General features: G+C 36.1%; 1 protein-coding gene across 1 annotated transcript in view; it reads left to right on the top strand.

The window, feature by feature from the left end:
• Positions 1–11,505, top strand: part of LOC147071475 (uncharacterized) — a 137,193-nt gene extending 125,688 nt beyond the window's left edge. The window contains exons 9-18 of the mRNA XM_085948591.1: positions 977–1,144; positions 2,521–2,723; positions 3,892–3,988; positions 4,862–5,110; positions 6,146–6,300; positions 6,613–6,762; positions 6,879–7,027; positions 7,797–7,945; positions 9,275–9,475; positions 11,338–11,505. Coding sequence (XP_085804717.1) covers positions 977–1,144; positions 2,521–2,723; positions 3,892–3,988; positions 4,862–5,110; positions 6,146–6,300; positions 6,613–6,762; positions 6,879–7,027; positions 7,797–7,945; positions 9,275–9,475; positions 11,338–11,505 — 1,689 coding nt within the window. The remainder of the gene's footprint in view (positions 1–976; positions 1,145–2,520; positions 2,724–3,891; positions 3,989–4,861; positions 5,111–6,145; positions 6,301–6,612; positions 6,763–6,878; positions 7,028–7,796; positions 7,946–9,274; positions 9,476–11,337) is intronic.
• The last annotated feature ends 12,698 nt before the right edge of the window (positions 11,506–24,203 follow it).

Here is a 24,203-nt window from a genome sequence, read left to right as displayed (position 1 = left end):
TTGCGTATAACGCACAGTATAACCTCAATGTCATTATTATCAACTTAACTATGAAACGTTATACGTTATATCATCGTGTTGCTTCTCAGTACGGCTACCAAATTTAAACACAACATAGTTAACCATGTTCTACTAAAATAGCTACCAAATAATTACCACTTACTTTATATTTAATACAAAAATAATAAATTTCAGCAGCACATGCTCGCAGTTTTTAAATAAATGCAATCAGTCAAATCCATATTTACCGGCGACGTTTACAAAAAATATTTAATTCAGCCGTAGAAATTCTATCTCACTCTAACACATAGTGCGGAGATCTAAGCGTGCCGAATGCTTACTCACTCGCATGTATGGTTCGCTTTTGTTCAGGCCTTGATGTAGACGTTTTTTACATGCTAAGACGCGCATTAGCTTGTGTTTTGCGTATGTTTTTTTTATTACTATTTCCGCTTCTAAATATAATATTATGAGCATCCAGATAATATTTAAGATTGTATTGATGAGTTGTTAGCCATTCGCCTAACCCTTTGAATCAATGCGCTGAATCAAACACACATTGAAAATATAGCATGCATTATTTTTAAACGTGAGACCGAACCCACACCCACAGTTTCCTCTATCTACAATGTCACTTATCCATAATCACGATGACAAAATTCACACTGCTCTATATGGATAAGGAGGCAGACAAGAGTACGCGATGTGAGAGAGGTCGTCAAGCTGATGAAATGGCGCTCGTCGAGTGGGCAATCCCTGGAAAAATGCAGTCACACAGTATTATTCAATGCGAAGTAAACAACTACAGGGAAGCTTTTAAACCCGCTCATTAAATTCGGTGGATGTACGTGGCAATGATTAACTAGAGAACTAGAGGCAGGAGCTATGGGAGCCTGGGAGGCCTTCATCTTGCAGTAGATCGACCCCAAATGATGATGATGATTAATACTAGATACTTGTGTATTTATGATTCCAGGGTGAAAATGTATCTCTCACTTGCCTGTCAACAAACAGTGGAGGCCTGCATGGGAAGCTAGGTTACAGTTGGACTAGAAACCGGGCGCTTTTTCCACTGACACCCGGAGCCGAAGTCTGGGAAGATCTAGCACCCGCAGGCAGTATTCTACACCTTTATAATATTCAGGTAAAAATACCGTACTCTAAAATTATATAAAATATGTCGTATTATCACACTTCCATTATTCGTAGAGCCTCTGTAGAAGCGCCTACGCCTGACATAGATAGTCCGTAGATGCGTAGAGTTGTGTTTATATGACGTGTAGGTACATACATTGCTTTTATTGAATACGTGAGTTCTCTCGTCATCTAATATCAATTTTAAGTCATATATATTTAAATTATAATCATCACAACCGTGGTTGATGTAGTCTTTCCAAACTTTCGACCACTGTGTACCCCTCCTAAAATTTTCGTATCACTGAGTACCCCTCGACAAAAAAATGCATATACTTTAATAACAATCAAAATATATTTTTTTTCCTTTTTAGTACCGATATAAACATTCATTATAATCAATGAGAAGGATGAAATTGTTTACGTTGAGACAGATCATCATGATTTGGTTCCTTGGTTGTTAATTTTAATCTGAGATGCGGTTCCACATCTAAAAGCCTGTTAAATGCTGAAAAAGCAACTTCACATAGATATGAAGTTGGAAAAGGGCAAGATGTGTTTCAGGACTTTCTCTGTTATAACTGGATACACAAATGTTGTATTAGCAACCAGAATAATGAGTACACACCTTATATTTATTTTTCAAGAATCCGTCTAAAACTAATTCCAACAATAATTGCTCTTCTTCCACCCACAACATGCCCGGTGCAGCGCGTACCCTCACCATACCCTTCCCGTACCCCAGGGTGTACGCGTATCACACTTTGGGAAACACTGATAACATAGACACTCGTTTTTTTTCAAATCTCGAGGATAGAGACTTTTTCAAATATAGAATATTTTGATTCTCGAGAATTTGACGTTGGCTTATTTATTTCTCAAGACTGATGGTATAACACGTTGTCCGTTTACGCAGTTTTCTCCCCAAAAAATTGAATAATTAGTGAATATTCACTCTGCATCTTTTTTTTAATAATTTAGTCACGAGAATTGTGAGAGAGAGAGTAAGTTGATATTCGAGCGAGTGAGTATTGAAATTACAGCATGAGAAACTAGCGACATCTATAAATATTATGAATATAATGGTCCGACAGTATTATCGGACAAATCAATAAATTATATGAAAACCATTTGCATTGTTTCGTGAAGATGAATGAATAAGATTGTATTGTAAGTATGTATTGATATTATTTCTTTCGTTTTGTAGTAATTTATCTCTGTTCAACAAACAGTCTCCGCTGATGGTGTCAACAAACTGCAATACGAAATGACAAAAACTAGCTTAAATTATAAAGCTGCGGACACACACGGTCGCTTTGCTAGAATAAAAATTGACACATCATAAATAGTATTATATTGATGGACAAATAAATGTGACAATTTCAGAAATCCGCTGAGTACAGTTGCCACGTTAGCAGTGCCGTGTCTGCTCGTGCAAGTTCGGTGTACGTGAGGGCGGTCGGAGGAAGCGACGGCTCTCTTGGGGGGCTCTGTCCCGGGGGGCTCGCTTGGGGGGTCCGCTGGCCACCCGCGGCCCCTGCCGATCACCTTATGGAGTGTCCCCAAGGGTTCTCTGGACATGTTACCAGGTAAAGATTACCCATTTTATTCCTTTCGGTGTTGTCAATTTTTATCTGCGTTTAATAACATGATCGTACGATTTTCTTTTTAATAGAGTGAGAATTCTCAATAGTGAATGACGATGTCTAAATAAAATAATACCAGAAAACAGTCTTTTTTTGGTTGTACGTTTATACGGTTATACGTTTGAGTTGCGCACGCCGCTCATCGCTTCGCCGACGTCGCTCACGTAAGACGAGCCGTTAGGTATATGACAGTAAAAAGATTTACAAAATACATTAGTCTGTCTGCCATATATACGATAACTCAGAGGCGAAGGGCGGAGGTAGGATAAATAGTGTAGGTACGGTAAGCATTGTCAGTCAAACGTATCTGTGTTCATTGAACAAAGACTACAATGTTTAAATAGTGTTTATTAGTTTTTTTTTTTTTAATTCAATTAAACACTGACTAATCCAAGCCATAGTAAATAGTAAACAAATATTCGATCTATAAAATATCTAAAAGTATGCCATTAAACCATACATATTTTAGATTTTTTAGAAGAATATTTTTTATCGATTATGGTTTGGTTAGGCAGGGCAGAATAAATTTAAAAAAAAAACTTAACAATACCATCTGTAATATGTATTCTTAATGTAAATGTAAATTAATGTAATGTTAATGTAATCTAAACGAAAACTATGCTACGGAAGTGCTATGTTTTAACAGCATCCCTCTTCAGTGTGTTAACTTTTAGAGCGAGATATACAGTTTTGACAGTTTAGACCCCTAACGTGTTGTAATAATTTATAATACCTCAATACATAAATATGATAAACTACCCTCGATAGCCGCCGATAGCAGCCTTGTGTATAGAATAGATGGGCTGAAATTTAAAAAAATGTTGAAAAATGTAAAACAGTTTCATTCTTCTCATTAAATTGTTGACTGTCAGAGAATCATTTAAGTATTAATGTTTAAATTCCTTTTTCATGATTATAATAATTATAAATAATGTATGTATACAAATAGTATTTTACTTGTGGCCTGCTGTTCATTTTTATATTCCTAATGTGGCCCTTCATCCAAAAAGTTTGACCAGGCCTTTAATCTATTCTAAAGTAATTTCTTCATCGTTTTTGAATATTTTTTATTGTAAATACTTTTATTTAAAAATAATTATTCTATTTCCAGAATCTGCGAGATGAGAAATGCTCCATCGGAATCTGAATGGAATATTCCGGATTTCAGCAACTGCCTATCAGATGGACTTACAGACATACACAACGAAGTTCGTATAGATTTTTTTACTAGTTATTATAATACGAGTATAATATTATTCAAATTATTTATTATAAAATTCATATTTAAATGTAGGTTTTTATTATATCTACATAATATATGAATCATTAAAAATTATACGACACTTTGACAAGCTTTTTTCCTGATTTTCGATACGGTAAATTGGCATAGAGTTTTGAACTCAATCTGATCCTTGAGATACTTGACCAACAGGGCTATTCGAAACCGTTAATACGGTAACACTTTTCCATTACTTTTATTGCTCTAAAATAAAACGACTATCACTCGGAGCAGTTCCATAAACATGGCGATTATCTACAATAATTGTTAGCACAGCCAACACATCTTACTTGATTCCAAATGCATCCCATTATAGTCTCCAATTAGATAATTTAATTTGGATAAATATATTTCCCTTAAATGATGAGGTGCAGAATTTAATATCTTTCAGAATCTATAGTGCCTGGGTCAAATATATTATATTTTAGAATTACAAATATATTTTATAAACTATTTTTTTTATTCAACAAATAGTTCACAAGATTTAAAAATGTAACATTCTTTATTAAACATACATATTATTTTGAAAACACATGTGATAAATAATATGAAACCATTAGAAAAATCCTTTTTAAAAATTGACTCATGATTCGAACCCGCACTCTAGGGATTCGTGCCCATATGCTCTTCTGATCGCTAACCTATATTATGTCCTATCTAATTGTGAGGAAATTAATTATCGTATTTTATGCATGATGTTTTATAAATTATTATATAAATATTATAATATGTGCATTTACTCAGTGCGCAATATTTTGTTGAACCCTTGTTAGACCATTTAAGGATTTCTCTCGCATTTTAGTTCCAACGCATAACCTTCGGCTACGGCAACACATCCGGCGTTGAAGTTATGCAGCGCTACCTGGCGTGGGTGTCTAAACGGCCCTGGCTGTACCCGGGGGAGGGAGGCAAGGTGCTACGCTTGAGCCGTGAAGTTCTAGACTACTTGAGGTACATCAATAATCAGTCGGAGAAGGATGCGGCTGTCGTGCCCTTCTTCCACATCGTCAATGCTCTACTCAAATCTGAAAACTCTGCACTTGAACAACAGGTAAAAATAGTACTATTCTGTAATTTAATGAAGATTTTATTTTCATCTAATAATGAATAATACACATATTCTGAAAAGTAGATTTAGACATGCATTGTTCATGTACGACTAACTTGAAACTTGTGAGCCAGGGGCTGCCCGTGAGACATTCGTACACCAGGTTTTAAGCGCATGCGGCATGACTGATTCAAATTTCATAGTTAAAAACTATGTTTCCATGAGCCAAAGTCTTTTTTAAGCACTCTGAAAATAGGAGCAAGTCATTGGGTACTTTGTGAACGCTGTGAAGGCAGGAATAAGTCAGATGGTACTTCGTAAACGCTGTAAAAGTAGTAGTGAGCCGGACGGTACATAGTGAACACTCGAAAATAGACGCATGTCCGAGCATTCTTCGTGAATGCGTTCTATGAGAATTTTTTGCTATTTGCGACTCAAATGAACTAATCAGTAAGAACGAGGTATTTGACGTAAAGACTTGTGTCGAAATTTAAGTGACTCATTTCCGATAACTACATTGTAATCATTATTTTGAAAAACCTCAGAAACATACCTGTTACACAAATTCTAAAACAATGTAACAATTCCGACCCTTTCATTTTCATCGTGCAAATAATTTTTGCTAACTAGAAAAATTTACTAGGTGGCAGTGTCACCTATCGACATTCTGGTACAGTTTAGCTAACAATAAAATCATAAGCAAAGTAATATAGGGTAACAATATTCATAGCCAAAGAACGCGTCGATATAAACATCGATATAGATTGGTAGGTATCTATTTCGATAAAGCCGGTGTACTTTATGTGAGCTTCATCCAGAGTAACAGTGGTGTGAGAGAACTACGACGCGGGCCTGATTGTACCACTATCTGCTATCTGAAAAATTGGATTACTCCTGATGCCAGCTATAAACCATGTTACAGTAGAACAGTTATTTAACCTTGAACATTCCTACTAGCACATACATCAAGCCTATTGCATCACTTCCTCTCACTCCTAAAACCATTGACTTTATCTTACTTTTTAATTGTTTTTATAGGGAGTCCAAGAACTCCAGCAGGCAATAGTCTTGGGATCAGCTTTGGCGGGAGGAACATCTCTTCGTTTAAGTGAAATCTCCGTCTACTCCTCAGAAATCAGTCATAACGTTCAAGAAGAAGCCTACCGCAATGAATTCAGTTTCAAAAATGCAAGGTAAGAAATATTTTATCTCACCTTTGTGATGTTTGTTATAAAAAAATACATAGACACTGGACAATACAATAATTTCCATAAAACTATAAGAATAGTCTTTTCAATTACATAGTTACATATTATTATTACTACTAAAACTGAGTTATTCTGTTTTTAGTTCATATATTTCATAAACCCAATCCCTAAACTCCATCCCCCATAAATTGTGATAATACAAAACCTTCACTCTGTGGAGGCCCATATTATGATCGCATTAGGATCAGACATGGTCAAAAAAATAACTTATATGCCAATATGTTTTATTTTTTACAGTTATGACAGATGGGACAAGGAAAGCATGGAAGTTTACATGGTACCCTTGGCAGGAGCAATCACTCTGCCGGATAAATCATTGATCGTCTTCATTGACTATAAAAATCTCACCAAATATCTCACGTCCCTTTACTATTCTGCTGAAGTCAAGTAAGTGTTTTCTTATACTAAATTATATATTATATCAACAATATAACAGAATTTCGAGATATACATAAAACAATATTTACATTATGTAATATTTTTTGTCATGGTTTTATTTTTAGGGATGGTGGCGGAATGGAGTTTTGGGTCGCTTCAAGAATCATCGTGATGCGAGTTATCAACAAAGATGGTGTCACATTGTCACTTCCACCCGGAAAATTCTCATTCAGAGTTGTCCTGTACCATGCTCCGCCAATACCCAGACCAAAAAGTAAGAATATTATTAAATTTATTTTATTCGGGAGGCTAACATCTGTTATATTATAAACAATTTATAAATACTACTCCAGTCCCTTTGATACATCAAGCATACCTGAAATGAGGGATTTCAGAGTAATATAGCTCCTGTACACGTACATGGATTTACTGGCAGCAATAGACTATATTTTAAACTATCGTGACAATAACTGTTTACACATAAAAGTGCTGACTATCTCTCCAATCTTATTCTTCAAGAGAAAGTGAGACGTGATGATGTCATTTTACGGTACTATTTGAGATGACATAAAAATCGGTTAACCTAAAAATGAGTCTCTCCACGGTGTAATTCGTTTTTTTGCCGACAGGTTCGCCACTATCGTTTTACTGTGCAGGCGCAGATCGAAAAAATCCCAACTGTCGCATGAAAATTCAGAAGCTTCCAAACATTTTTGATTCATGCATGCAATCTTGCAACTGCAGGATAATACATGTTTACACGTACTTTTTCTTGTTACGACCGCGATAATACGTACTGTCAGCAGTAAATCCATACACGTGGAAACAGGGTATAATATCCTTATATGCTGTCCATTAGCTAGCATTCACCAGTTCTCTCAGTCATCCAAAGTGAATTTTAAAATTTTTAACGTTATTTTTAAAAATGGATTGAGTACACTGCTTTATTATTTCATTCACAGGTGGCACTATTATGTGTTCTGTTTTATTATATTTTTATTCATAAGTCCAGTAAACATTATTTACAATTTATTCTATTGCAGGTGAAGGAAATATTATTTGTGGCCGATACGAAAATGGAATTTGGTCATCTGGGGCATGCAACATTTACAAATTTGCATCAGACATCTATGAATGTTCTTGTGATGAACAAGGAATGTATGCTCTACTTCTGGCAAGACATACATCTCAGGTAATTATTGAATTCCATAAAATCTGCTTAATAGTTTTTCACTTTAGACTTGTTTAGTAATTACATAATATAAGCCACTCTTCTCAAACTAAACAATCGTATTGATTATTTAGTATTATAATAATAAATTACCGGCCTGGAACCAGACTGTAGTATATCGAAAAAATGCAGTTTTAAGTAACCTCTATGTATAACTTCTATCACCATTCAATCCTCAATCCAGAGCTAAAACTGCTATATCTAAATTCAATTTTATAATGCAGTTATTCATACAAATACAGTCATTCTTGTAATGAAATTACGTATAATATGCACTGTAGTAAAATACTTATTACAGTTTAGCAGTGGCTCAAAACTTATTACTTTTAAAATTATTAACTTCAAAACAGTGTATTTATTGATCGATATAGGTATTATATTTTTACACACAATATTTTTAAAAATCACTATCTACCTATACCCGTACAACTCATATTTTTTGAAAAAATAACAAAAATTCTATCTGAGATTCAAACCTCTGCTCCGTGCAAGTTGTAACCAAATTTTTACCCAGTAAATTCATAGCTTAGTTATCAAATCCCTAACATTTTTCCTTATGCATCAATTAGATCTCCACCAAAGTCTGAATTTTAAAGGATTAGTAATTAATAACAATTTAATTGACGAGTTGATTTTCAAAATGCCATATTATCTTTAGCTGTATTTATTTCTTTTATAAGATGTGAAAAATTCTATGGAAAGCTCCATATTTGCTTAGCTTAATAATCTGTGGGAGTCATGGTGTTGTGGAGGAAGAAGTTGAGATTTGGTGGTTGCTCCGATGGATGGAGGAGCGAGTTTTATTTGCAGCGTAAACAGTCGGTACAAAAGTATGTTACAATACTTATGATACTGTTCCGAGGTCCGAGTCTCGGTAGAATGAGATGTTGTGTGGAGGGATACAATGACTGAGATACTATCAGACCGGGAACTTATATTCAAGTCACATTTCCAATGAATTATGTTCTGCTGTTTATTGACGTACTCACAATCAAAATAATATCATGAAAAGAATATATGGGAAATAATTATTATAATTGAGTCAGCTACTCTATATTGAGTTTACGTCATTGGATATGGCTGACTATGTGGAAAAACGGATATTGCGGAAATTATAATTGCAGTAAGCTATTTACTAAGTTTGCCATAATTGGACACTACGGAAAATGGATGTTAGGGAATTTGTAATTACGGTCAGTTATATAATATCACCGATCGATATGCTGACACGGATTGAGTTGTTTATCCCCGTAAATCTATGATTGGTAATATTATAAATAATTGTTACAGGATGCTTTCGCGGATAACTCCCCAAGTGAAGAAGTAGTTGCTGGTGCCTTGGGAGGAGGAGCTCTTGGAGTTCTTCTCTCAGGATTATTACTCCTGCCTGGCTGGCTACGGAGGCGGTGTTGCCTGATGTACCTGAAACTTCACTACTGTTTCACCACCTCCATGGCACTTGGCCTCATGCTATATTGCCTTACTTCTGATGTAAGTATTATAATGTAATTCGTTCACATTTAAATTTTATTTTGTGCAATAATAACATCAGATAGCCATGTATGTTGCCAAGCACTGATTCTAGTCGGGTTCATATGGTGCCATAACACCCATATCAAATAAATATCTAAGTACAGCTACACACAAGTCGGACACAATATATTAATCCTTTCTACGCGGACAGTACAACAGGACGGCGATTCCTGAATGAAGCAGTGCAAAACTCGTCACCGTACCGCTTCAATTGAAGCTCGTAAAAATTTTAGTTTTACAGGAGATATTGGGTGTACAGAGCTTCGAGTGAAACGGATAAACGGCATATAAGTGCGAGTGAGAAAGCATTCAACATGCTTATACCTCATGTCCATGCGTTAGAGTAAGATAGAAAGTAAACATGTCAAACGGCACTATTGTCAAATTAAATAACATTTTTATCCATTTTGGTAATGACTTCCTATTTAATCAGTACTTACCGTTAACGTTGCATGATTAAATCATTCATTGTTGAAGTACGTAACCAATTAATCTTTAAACACGCTAGTTACGTCTCCAATATAACAATATTACAACAAGATTACAACACGGAATTTCCGTTGTATTTTGCAAACAAACATGTGTGTTTCTGTATTACAAAATCACAATAAATACATCCTTAAATGAGAATTGAAACACGAAATAATAATTTTAGCGGTAATATGTGGTAATAAGTGGTAAATGTAAAACAATAGATCAACAGCTTTCTCCAATATTACGTACGATACGAAATCTGACGTTTATTATGTCAAACGAAGAGTTGCGAGCGCCCCTACCGTGAAAGCATGTGTACTACCAAAGCCTGGCCTAGTGACACCCAGCGGTTGACTTTTAATATGCTACAGTTGAAGCAAGTTGTGTAAAGTTTGCGCAACTGGTCACTTGTGCTTCAGTCGTGAATTGACCTCCTGTTGTACACTTATTAATTGGCCATTCGATATAATTAGCATGTTATTTAAATGCGGTAATTAAATGCTCCGCAGTCAACAAGTTAATCGGATTTATTTAGTATTAGCATAGATCAAAATAACACCGGTAGTATATAATCTTAATTGGTTATACGCCTTCAGCGAGTTATATCGAGGCCGTGATCGACAGGTTGCACATACAAATTTCGCGAGTTATCTCATCCGACTTTAAACCCTAATTACTAGCCACTGTCGATTGATTTGCATAATCTAAAAAAATAAACACACAGTGACATCTGTTTGAATAATTGTGAAATACTAAGCAATAAATTATCAGTATTACAGCGATTGTAGTAAGAGCTTCGCTCTAAATTCAACGTGTGTCGTTTAAAATCTGCCCGCCTGTCAGATACTGCCATAGTAATATCGTGAGGCATAGAAAAGGTTAAAAATGTAGGCGATCAGAGGATATTATAATAATAGTATTAAATATCAAAATTTGTCAGTGTGTAACATTGTTTTCACAAAATACATTTTACACACAATGGATTGTTTCACAAGATACAATTTTCACATAATTTTTTCACAAGATGCACTTATAAAGCCGCGTTGACACGGTCCAAGTACGATCCAAGTAGACTTGGATAGGAATAATTAGTATGAAGATGTCTCATCCAAGTGACAGCTTCATACTATTTATTCCTATCCAAGTTAACTTGGATGATTAGGACGCGGTCCAAGTAGCTTGGATAGGAATAATTAGTATGAAGATGTCTCATACGAGTGCACTTGGATAGAAATAAATAGTATGAAGCTGTAACTTGGATGGTACTTGGACCGTGTCAACACGGCTTAAGCCTGGATGTGAAATTAGTGTTGCTTACTAAACATCATGTTTATTTCCATGAGCAGTGGTGCGGCAACATGACAGGAGGGTGGCTGGAGCTGTTGCTACTGGGAGGAGGAGCAGCATTGGTTGCTCAGCTTCTTCTCCTTCATGCAGAGCTTGCCTGGCCAGCGCCTCCTCCCCCGCATTTGCCTCGCACAATACTAATGTTAATGACAGGTAAATATTCTTAGTTGAATTATCTGTAACTAAAGTATCAGATCTCTGTAATATAAATTTTCTGCATTGTAATACTATAAAGCTCCATCTGCCAAATATATAATGTCAGTGGTGTAGTGGGCCCAGTGTGCGCTGCGGTACTTCTACAAACTTTTCTCAATAATATTATGCTACATACAATAAATTTTAAAAATATTGTGAATATGTGACTTGGACAATTTTATTATGTCATTGTTATTTTTAATTTTTGGGAAAAAATCAAAACTGAAATAGGCGTATTGATACCCAGTAAACTGAGTGTAAATAATTACAAGATAAAAAGAACTTTTTATATACAATGTTTTTAAATTTTCTGTTGAATCATATAAACTTGATTTGACTAGCTTTAACAATCAAAAAAATTTGTACTTGATAGAAATAATACTGAAATGTCATATTGATTTCCATAGTAACGCACGTATATATTAATATTATTAATACAGTATAACCCCTATTTTACGTTTTTTAAGGGACTGGAAAAAATACCTAATTGGAGGGAAAATGTAAAAGGGGGGTATTGAAAAAAAGAACATTTAAATTTTATGTTTCTAAAAAAATAACGTTTTATTAAAAAACAACATTCAATTTAAATTTTTATTGGAAAAATCATGTATATTAGTTTGTTGCATTTTTGTTTTTTTATTATGTAATTCTCTTTCAAGACTAAATAAACATTTAAAAGTGTCATCTTGAATATCAGCAAAGTTTGTAAAGTGGGTTTTAAACCCTCGGTGAACCTCATTGCTTCTTCTTTTGTTGGAATATCAACCTCTTCTTCATCAGACAGTTCTTCAGAAGTGCGCGTAACTCGCATATTTTGAATATTTCCGACGTAAATCGCGGGAAAGAAAAACGTAAATGCGGGTATTAAATGTACTGAAATACATCGGGACTGAAAAAATTACACGCAATTGCCGGGAAAACGTGAATTCCTGGCACGTAAAAACGAGGTTATACTGTAATTTAGTTGCTAGGACCAAGTTAGCAACCAATAATAGTTTTTCTTTTTACGGATTTTTTCTGAAATAACTTTTCATACAAAACAGAATTAACTGAAAATGAAATCAATTCTACTTAAAGATGGCCAAAAGTATTAAAAAAATGCATCGGCATCGTGTTCTGATATTTTCTAAAACGACCACCGGACAAATAAGAATACGAGCTAAGAAAAACGTTGTAAAATGTTACCCCGCAATGGCCAAGTGGTAGCGTGTCAGCTTATAATGTTTTGGGTCCCGGGTCTGGCAAAAAATTTCATATTGTTTTTACAATGTGTATTTGGACCCAAAGTATTGACCTAATCAAGGCCGTGACATAAAACTGTAAACTTTGATGGTAATGCTAGTTATCGGTCATTGGTCAAATGCAATATATTGCATTACATATGTACAACGATGATTGTTGCATATTGAAATAAATGGTAATACAGTCGAACTCGGTTATTACGATCACAGAAATAGCGAGATCTCGGATGTAATGAGGAAACATTTGTTGACATTTTGGTTTATGATTTTCTCCATACATTTATTCACTTTTATAACGAGCTACTTCTCGGGTATACCGAGCAAAAATGTTAATGTGTCGATCGTTTAAAAAAACATTTTTGACCCTAAGCAATAAAATTCGACCGGGCAGCTAACTAGACCTAGCGGGATCAGATTACGTTTATGACACTAGTTAAGTGTCTAAGTACCTAATTGGTGTTTTCGCCGACAACATTAAAAAAGTATCCACGCATATGGTTGAAAATGCATATAAAAAATCCAAGCTTTGTGAAGTCAGTAAGTACCTACCAGCGCCGGCGGCTCAGCACTTCATTACAATAAACAACTTCTTTGCCAATGCCATGCTTGTTTCGGGGATTTTTACGATGGTTTTCAGATTTTTTATGTTCTATGCTTAAATAGAACGTTGCGTGAAAAATGTTATATTCTTAACGATATAACGAGTAATGCTTATAATGAGCAAATTTAGTCGGTCCCATCTTCCTCGTAATAACCAAGTTCGACTGTACCTACATTTTTAAGATTAACGATCTATTTATTATTAAATTTATATAAATCGTCGCTTAAGAAACAACACCGCGGAAGTCAATTAATAAAAATTTTCAGGGGAAACAAAAAACGTCTCAAAAAATTGAAAATTGATACCTTTTAACTTATTTTTTTTTGTGTTTAGCTAAAAGAAACATTTTTTTAACTAAACACAAAAAAAAAATAAGTTAAAAGATATCAATTTTCAATTTTTTGAGACGTTTTTTGTTTCCCCTGAAAATTTTAATTAATTGACTTCCGCGGTGTTGTTTCTTAAGCGACGAAATACTGAAAGAGTGGACGCTAATAACCCAAAACTAATAATATAGTTATCCTGATTCCATTGATAGATGCATTTTTATCCTCTTTCCAGGAGTATGTGTCCTGGCAGCCCTCTGTTCGCGAGCAGCTGGCGGAGACGGATGGGGCCTGAAGATGAGATCCACTCCTCTGGCAGTCTTCGCCGCTGCCTCAGCATTGTTGGCGGCACTGCATTTCCTTCTGTGTGCCTGTGTGTGTGCCCGTCTCCGTTTGCTGGCCACTAAGCTACCCGACAGAAACAATTACATACAAAAAAGGTTTCACACAATAATATGTTATTTTGTTATTGCTCTGATTCACATAAAGCGCCTTGCACACAAACATTTAATGCGACACCAACTAAATTTTAACTTCCGAATAGTCAACAAATTTTACTTGCTTTCCTAATCACATAATCAGACACATTTTTTGGTGGAGAGACACAATAAGTAGTTAAATTAAATGACAACGTAAATATTCATCATAATTATCAGCCTGGTGGATGACAGCCTCTAATGGGAGATTCCACTTCTCTCGGTTCTGTGCGTTGCGTTGCCACATACTTCCAAAGAACTTCATCATTTCATTGATCCAGCGACTTCTAGGTCTAACATTTTGTACCTCTTGGGTACCACTGGATGACTAAAGTTGTCCAACGATTGTCCCTTCTTCGAATTATGTATCCAGCCCATTTATATTATTATTTGTTAAATATATGTATTTATAACTAGAGCAGCTCTTCTCCCTGGCTGCCTTCAGCGTTTGCCTATCAGCTGTTGTCGTTCGAAAGTCTTTCAGCACTGTAATACCTGTATATAATACTGATGTACATGTCTAAACGGCCCCACGTTGGCTGAGCGGCTAACACATTGGCATATTATCACCGGCCTTCCGCGTGTGAAGCAGAGATAGCAGGCCGTGATAACGTCAAGGTCAAAGCGGGGGTGGGAGACAGAAACGCACGGGGTATGTTGTGTTGTGGCTGGTTTATTTTAAGTCGTTACATGTTATTGTCATGGCGGTCGGTCGGTAATTGGCGGGCTGCAGACGTGGTGTCGCGGGCTTGGCTGCTGGGGCTTCGCATCCGAGGCGATGCTCGCTGTCCGATGGGAGATAGGGTCGGGGCTTGCGGCTTGGCGTGCTGCCGATGTGGTCCTTTGTTCCTGGAGATGCTTGAGAAGTCTGCCGACGCGGTCCTTTTTGGCGGGAGATATCTCTTGGCTTCGCGTCCGAGGCGAGCAGAGACGATGCTCGCTGTTCGGCGGCCAATCGAAGAAGAAACTTTTCGCGCGTGTTCAACCGTCAGATTCGGCGTCATCCCGCTCTCGGTCGCGAACCTCCCTGTTTTACCGACAAATTGACCGGTGGCGGCTCTATCGGTAGGCCGCGTTTGTTTTGGCGGGATTCTGATGAATTTGGATTTTTGTTTTCGAGGCGGGTTCCGCTCGGCCGAGAACCACGAAGAGTGGACGTAGGCTGTGGTGTTCTGGGAAAGTTGATGGTTCGGTCCGCCCTTTGAGGTAGTCTCCTGTGGGAGACTTTCATCTGGTATCAATATTATAATGTTGTGACTCCCAGATTCGAAACCATGGGTCTGGCAAATACACAAATGTGTGTTTGGAGTCAGAGTGTGGAACCTAATAGGTTTTTTTTTTTTTATAATAACCATACACTTGCTTTTTCGTACAAGGTGGTTGGGTGGGTTAGTTGCATTGATGTGGGGCTAATTAGGTGCCTCCATTTATATCTTTAATTTTCTTTATGGCCAGGATTAAATATTTTGTGTAGTGTTCTTGTGTTGTTCTATTGCTTAGTGCTTCGTGAGGCTTTTGGAGGTCAATTTCGTGATTATGTTGTCTACATCGAGTCCTGAGAGTCCATCGCTCCCTTTCTAGTATAGGGCAGTCGTTGATGACATGCCACACAGTTTGAGATGTGTTGCCGTCACATGGACAACAGTCGTCATCCCTCAATTTAAATCTTTTTAGATAAGCTCGCACCGATCCGTGGCCTGTTAGTATCTGTGTGAGTTCGTGTGATATTTTTAAGTTCCTGGCAAGAGTGATGGCACAGTTTATGTTTGGAATAAATTTCTGCGTTATTGATCCTGTGGCGGATGTTGTGTATCTGTGGTTCCATAGCTCTATGGTATCTTCGTTTAGTTTTTGTTTTGCGTAACTCAGAGGGAAGTGTGTATAGGTTAAAGGTCTTTTGTCTGTTGTGGCTTGTTTAGCGTATTTATCAGCTTCCTCGTTTTCGGCTATCCCTGTGTGACTTCTTATCCAGAAGAATCTGGGGTTTGTTCCTATCATTCGAAGCTGTGTTGACAGTGTTAAAATGTCTCTTACAAGTGGGTGTGTCGATGATGGGTTTTGGAGAGCTACCAGACTGGATTGGCTATCTGAGAATATGTTTACATAGTCGTGTCTGTGGAACTTTAATCTTTTGAGTGTCCACTCGAGAGATTCTCTGATAGCAAATATTTCTGCTTGGAAAACAGTGCAGTAGCTTTCGAGCTTAAATTTTCGGGGTGTTATTAATGTTCCATTTTCGTAGGCTACAAAAGCTGCCCCTACTTTGTTATCGATTAGACTGCCATCTGTGTAGATCTCCAATCCTGTGATGTGGTATTTTGTTTTAGTGTCTTCGTCAACTGTTCCTATGTGTTCTATATTTTCTAGATGTCTGTTACCAGGATGTGGAAGTTGTGTGTAGTGTATTTTGTTTTCGTATGTTCTGTCTGTAGGTAAGTGTCGGGGAAGTATGTGGCTTGTTTTAACTTGGTATATTCCTGTAAGTTCTTGTATTTTTATATCTATTATTTATATATTATAACAATGATTTGTTAATAACCAAAATGGCAAATGAAATCATAGGTTATAGCAATTCCCACTAAATCAGAGACAACTTACTAACTAAATTCAATAATAATACAAAACGATAGACACAATATGCTTTCATGTTTTTTTCACACGAGATAATAAAATTTATTATGACATGGATTGGCATAGATCCGGCCTATATAGAGATAAAAATGATAGAATATACTGGAATGTCTTATCTAGTATTTTTAATTTGGTGCCAATAAAAATCACTGGTTCTACAATGTACCATGGTACTATAATGTAATTGACATTATTATATGGACGAAGTGATTGAAAAATAAAATACCGTATTTCCTCAATTATTCAATTTTATTTGTTGGATTAAAGAATTAAAAATAATAGCGCCTGGATACGTGCATGGATTTACTGGCACCAATAGTGTAGCAATTCAACTATCACGATAATAACTGTTTACACGTAAAAGTGCTGACTGTCTCTCCAATCTCATTTTTCAAGCGTAAGCGAGACGCAATGTTGTCATTGGATGATGCTATTTGATAGGTTCAGACAGGTTCGAATAGATTACAGGTTCGTAGATAATCGTTAAACGTCAAAATGTTCTGTGCGGTTTAGTTCGTATTTCTTCCGGCAGGTTCACCACTATCATTCTACTGTGCACCCACCATGCAAGTACCAATACTTGTTGCGTGAAAATTCAGAAGCTTCTGAACTTTTTTGATCCATGCATGCAATTTTTTAACTTGCACAATAATACGTGTTTACACATGCATTTTCTTGTTGAGGCCGCGATAATATGTACTGTCAGTAGTAAATCCAAGCATGTGTAAACAGGGTATAAAGGAAAATAATTATATTCTATGTACTTAAAACTAAACTCTAATTACATTGTAATAAGGGTGATTCTAAGGGTGACACCCACGGTGGCAGCATGGCTTAAGCGTTGTACTATCCCCAGGTTCGAATCCTGGGTCTGGCAAGTACACATATTATTTTTCAATTTGTGTGTGAGTCAGGGTATGGACCTAATAGGTTGAGCAAGTAACTGACATCCAGTTCTCGTAAAAAACAAAATCTGTTAATACAAACCTCTACTCTGTGGAGGCCCATATGATCATAATAGGATTGGACATGGTCGGAAAAATAAAAGGGTGATTCTTGCAGTAGTTGTGTATCCTGTATCCTGTGAATATATCTATAGTTGTCACATAAAGTAAATAATACTATGTTGGTAACATGCAATGCTATACATTCTTCCAAACTTTTTTATGAATCATTTCAATGGTACCTAAATGTAAAATCAGTCATGTTTGAACGATTCAATTTTTTTACATACTAGTCTGCAATCAATCAACAAAATGAAAATACCTGTATCTTGAAAGGATTATTAATTATTACTGATTTGAATAAATAGTTTCTGGCCTTGAGCTTGAGAAAAGAGAGTTTGGAACTATTGGCTATAGATAAGCATTTTTTTTAAATTTGGGATTTCCCTTTTTATCATATGAATGAATATCTACTATTGTTATATTAAAAATTTGTGTTCACATCTTTCACTTATTCTTACAGTTATCATATCTTGATCATTAAAAAAGAAGACACCTTTAGAAATTAGAAGGAAGTTAATGTTAGGCTAAAGCTAAAACAGAAATACTTTTTTAAAATTGTATCGATTGTAAGACACGTGTATTTTTCCTGTTTTGATATCTTTTATCAATCAATGGCGTCTAAGCCAGCTCACACATCTAAACTTGCCTCGTCTGCCGCACAGTCTTAAATCAAGCCTTCGAAGAACGGCGATCCGGTGTTGCATATGAAGACCGCACAGATCTAGCTAGCGACATTCGCACATAACGTTCAAAACGTATAGATATTTGGATGCGGCAATCGGCGAGCCGGTATAGGAATGACCAATTTGTATGCATCCTGGTATCTTCGACTCGGAGCCCAAGAAACATCCAACTTGTCGATTGGAACAGCAGATGTTTTTTTCAAACTAAACAGTCGCATTCGACCAATCTGCGGAGCTCCATTTGGCAACGTGAGTTTTGTGAATAAAGATGAAATGAGTTTTGATGTGAGAGCCGGCTTACAATCGCTGTCTAACACGATATTTTAGAGGAAAATGCAGAGATCAATGACCCTAAGTGAAAATGTGATTGAACAAAATCAGAAACTGAATCAAAAACAGTTTTTGACTCTAATGATGGTATTACAAATGAAAGTAAAAAGTAACTTATAATCAGAGGTGTCTGTCTTATAATATGAAGCTGCGGCTTGTCAAAAGACATGTCCACTATAATAGGTACTGAGATTTTGTATCTAAGGCACTCTTCATTATTAGATCAATGAAGGAGACGGTTTTCTTAAACATCTTTTAATATAGTGTTAAAGTAGAACAATTTAACTTTGAACCTGCATAGATGCAAGTTCTTCTATTGCACACGAATTACATAGATTGAATTTCATTATTTTTACGCATTGTATTCTCAACTCCATTTGTGTCTAGCTGATTGCATCACTTTCTCTCGCTCATTGTACAACTTGTTTTATGTCAAAATTGAAGAACTTCATGCTGGTGTCGTATGTTTATAATAATAACATTGTTTTTAGGATGGGACTGATGAGGCGTAGTGCAGCCATTTTCATCTGCAGTAAAGCGGTAGAAGTTGCCAGTATTGTGCATTACAACATGCCAGGACCTGCATCAAGCAATGCGTTAGCTGCAACAGCAGCATTATTGGTTAGTTCAAAAAACATTGATAATTTCAACTAAAAATCAACCCTGTCAAAATTTTTCATTTTCCAGAGAGATGAAGATTCAAAAGTTTTTTTAAAGATTTAATCGTCAATATAAACTTGTATAATTCGTGGGGTCACTGCCAAAAGTTGATAAGTCCGAAAATCATGTTATAGAGTAATTAATAATTGTATTTTGTAGTTTGACATGCCCTCTAAAATCAGACAAAATGCTGATTTCTTTGTGCTTTATGTGCATGTTTTATATATGGGATGAGCTTGAATTATTTTTTTTAGCATACATATTTATAATAATATATAGACACAATATTATAGTCTGTTGTTAATTCTAAATACCTAAATTATGGACTTACCAACTTTTGGTAGCAACTTCACGGATTATTACGATTGGATAAAGGAGTTAAGTCTAAAATTATCACCTACTTTTCAGGAGAATCGAAACAAGATTGACAGTATGTTGAAAAATATATATATCCGTCCCACATGAATTATTTCTGTTCATCTTTATCAGCTTTTTTCAATCGCTTGACCGCACCCATTTTTATGTTTAAAAGCAGGAGAAAAATTATAAATCAAGAAACCTCTTCCTGGCACTACAATCCTATATAGTCTAAATCTCCTCCAGCATCTTCCCCTTTCAAGGTCAGTCCAAAGTGACTTCCCTTCAAAGTTTATTATACGCAAGGTCTTTAAATCAAACTCTACGCTATCCCTCTCCATCTTGTACGAGGTCGACCAGGCATTGACTTTCTATTTCCCAAATTTCAGTTTATATAATTACGTGACTCATCCATCCTATGTATATGGCTCAGCCATTCGAAGTATCCTAACTGTACGACATGTAGGTAATAATATAAAGTCGGAAGATACCATGCAGTACGCTCCCTTCAAATGAGCTCAACACTCATGCGCCAGAGTAATGAGCCATATTTGAAACGAAGCATCAAGAGACGTCCATTATTAATAATAAAAGTTTTTGTATTTCACTAACTCCACCACACGTATGTTTACACCGCAGATAACAAATCAATGACAATATACATACTTATGATACAATAATATTTTTTATAATTCCAGGGCGTTGTAGTGTTTGGATGTTACATAATAAGAGATGAAACAGCAGGAGGACTTCGAAGATTACTTCGGCCAAAGGAGACAGACTGGGACTGCAGTTCAGACTACGTTAACACCTCGTTGAGTTGTAAGTTGAAATCCATTAATATTGTAGACTTACAGCAAGAAATTAAGTGACATTTGAGTTAAACTTGATGTATTAGTCTCTCTGTGCTTTTTTCATTATTATCTATGGCAGTCCATGAATGAAAACATCACTTATGCTACCATCATGTTACGTGACCACATGTAAGCTCATAGTAAGGTTGCGACATGGCAGTGTTGTCAACCGTACTATAATTATAGTACACAATACTCTAATTTTCATTCCGAGAAAAACATAAAACACTATAATTTTATGCGAAATATACCAAAATGAGGTTTAAAATTTTTCACTATGTTCATTGAACAAACAAAATTCATACTGTCCATGTACAGTTTGGACTCACCTGTGGCTTTGCGATATAAAACCTCATTGGCTGCAAACTGTTCTATACTAATCAGTTAACATCTCATTGGATGCATACCAATAGGCTGACCAATGAATGGCCCTGATAGATTTACTAAATATGAAATTAGCTATAAGCTTATCTTATATTGTATATCAATGAGTTTGACAAATAGTCATTGATCTACGCAATAATTATACAGTTGATCTCGGTTATTACGATCACAAATATAGCGAGATCTCGGATGTAATGAGGAAACATTCGTTGACATTTTAGTTTATGATTTTCTTCATACATTTATTCACTTTTATAACGAGCTACTTATCGGGTATACCGAGCTAAAATACCGTCAAAAATTTTCTTAAAACTGTTAATGTGTCGATCGTTTAAAAACTTTTCGACCCTACGCAGTAAAATCCGACCGGACAGGATGCCGCCGGGATCGGATTACGTTTATGACACTAGTTAAGTATCTAAGTACCTACCTAATTGGTGTTTTCGCCGACAATATTGAAGAAATACCTATCAGCGTTCATTACAATATACAACTTCTTTTGTAGTTTATGAATGCCATGCTTGTTTTGGGGAAAAATTCTAATTGTGTATTTTTGTTGAATTGCGAATTTTGTGTTATGTGACCGCTCATTTAAAAATACCTATTCTCTGATATAACGAGTAACGCTTATAATGAGCAAATTCAGTCGGTCCCATCTTCCTCATAATAACCAAGTTCAACTGTACTTTAGGGGTCTCGTAAAGGGACAAGGGCTTAGGGGTGACAGGTGTTGGAGGAGAAAAAGACTGATTGCAGTTACTCAGATGAATGGAAGAGCAAGGGTTTATTGCTGCGTAACGGTATACAATTGGTACAAGAGTAAATGATACAGAAGAGATGTTGGCGGTCCGAGGCTCGGTGGAAGTGATGGTTGAGTCCCAAGCACAATGAGAGAAAGCTTCCGGGCGAGAGGTGGCGAGAGAATGCGCTGAGAGCTCAGTGGAAGTGAGTACTGTACGGTGTGATACTGAGACTGAGGTATTGGACGGACTGAGCTGACCCATGAACTATGACTCGCTATTTATATAAGTACATGAATATTCGGTAAATAATTGCGAGAGTCATTGTTGATATAGTTTCCGATTGGGAAATCTGCTGACCGCCGCATCGTTGCAACTTCGAGACGTTTCGATGACAAAGCCCAAGATAGTCAACCCTATTGAAGTATGTCACGCCTGCAGAATATCTATGCTGATCGCAGATACGGCGATTGTGCGACAGTTAAATGACTCACTGATTCTTACATTGTCGTAATAACGCTGACAAGGCCTGAGGTTGTTGACCGCTATAATACTATTAACCAAGCTAAGAAAATATTATTTCTCTGAGAGACATTTTAATATCTAGAATCTAAATCTAAATTCTAGAAAAATCTTACTTAGTGACAAGTTGACTAATCAGATTGAAAGATTATTATAATTATTATTTAATAATAAAAATCTCATTGATTATAGAAAAAGACAAAAGATTATCTCACACCAGATAATGTCGCATTTATTATTTGTGATAAAAGTACTTATGATAATCCTGTCATTAAAAAATAATAGCTTTGATTATCGGATAAGTATTATGGTTATATAATAAAACGTCTAACTTATGAGTAGGTACTTTTTTCTTTACAGTTAAAAGCTGTTTTAGGGCATTATGATAACACTATTTACGCATAATTTCCCACAAAGTTGTTGTCATAAGTCCAATTTCTTGAGCATGGTGTCGAATTGAGGTGGATGGATCATTTTGATCACTTTATAGGACAGCAGCAATGTTTTCAGCTGATCTTCTCGTACGTTATGGCCCAAACCTGTACCTATCTGCTACAGAGCCTCTTTCTTCAAAATCATTCACTAAACGATAAATAGTGGGTTTTGATGGCACATTATTTCTAACCAAAATTTTACATTATTATCTAGTCGTCACAATAATTATTGATGATTGATTTTGATAAAATGTTTTTACGATTAAAACACATTGGTTTATCGAATATTTTTCTATAATAAATTTGCCACGTCTATACTTAATGATTTCCAAATATGAACTGTCAAAATTCATTTTTAACATAATGGCGACGAAACAAAGTAGTAAACCTTCCCGGCGAACACCCTGTATTATAAGACGAGCAAGTTTAGGATGTCCAAGGTCTTAAACCCAACTCGATTCTATCTCTCCGTCTTGTTTGAAATTGACCGGGTTTTCATTTGCTATCCAGCTTCCCGAATCTCAGTTCTTTGTCATGCACGACTCGTCTATCCATTGTACATGGCCTAGCCATCTAAGGTGGGTCAATTTGATGAACTGTACAATGTGCGGACCCCCGTACAAAGTTTACAGCTCGTAATTATATCTTCGTTTCCACCCCAACTATATACCATTGATTAGTTCGAAGATACCTTGCGGCACATTTCACAAAAATGAGCCCAACACGATTTCCATATTTTTGGTCTGGTGTTATTAATGTTTTGTGCAAGATATATTTCAAGTGTCGGTTCGATGCCTGGAAACGTAGCACTTTCATCAGACCGAAGCAACATTATTTATTTCCTAGCACAATTCTTCTTTTAATTTCGATTTCTAGGCTACACTCACTATTAATGGAGGACCCCAGCCTATTCTAATGTATCACTTTATGTATTCAGGCAGTTAATTATCACAAGAAGTTAACTGTCAAAAGTGCTATCTTTTAACACCCTCTCATGGCTATGTTAACTTTTAGAGCGAGATAGAGTATGTCAATTACATATTAAGATACAGGTGAAACTATTTTAAAAAATAATCTACATCCACGGGTCACGGCCTCAATTTATAGTTCAAATATCAAGTGTCAAGTGTCAATAGTTAAGAATAGCTCTGCAGGTATATGACATTGTTTACCCGCTTAAAAAAGCTGTTATCTGCCGTTTAAGTTTCACAAGGTTTGTCCGGCCTTCTGGATACAACTATATAAATAATTATAAATGTTTCTTACAGTCTTCATCAAACAAGGGTGTGAAGCAGAGTCTCGTAGCGCCCCTAATGCAGAGAGCATAATGCCCCTCGCACAGCAACCACCGCAGCACTGGAGAACGCCCCCTTCACACGGTCATCATTCGTCAGATCATAGAGATAGGTAAATAAATATTCATT

Source organism: Rhyacophila brunnea, unplaced genomic scaffold (genome assembly GCF_057557595.1).
Source record: "Rhyacophila brunnea isolate RB1 unplaced genomic scaffold, BYU_Rbru_1.0 scaffold_20, whole genome shotgun sequence".
Classification (NCBI taxonomy): Eukaryota; Metazoa; Arthropoda; class Insecta; order Trichoptera; family Rhyacophilidae; genus Rhyacophila; species Rhyacophila brunnea.
The sequence above is the reverse complement of the archived record's forward strand: the minus strand, read 5'-3'. Positions and strand labels throughout refer to the sequence as shown.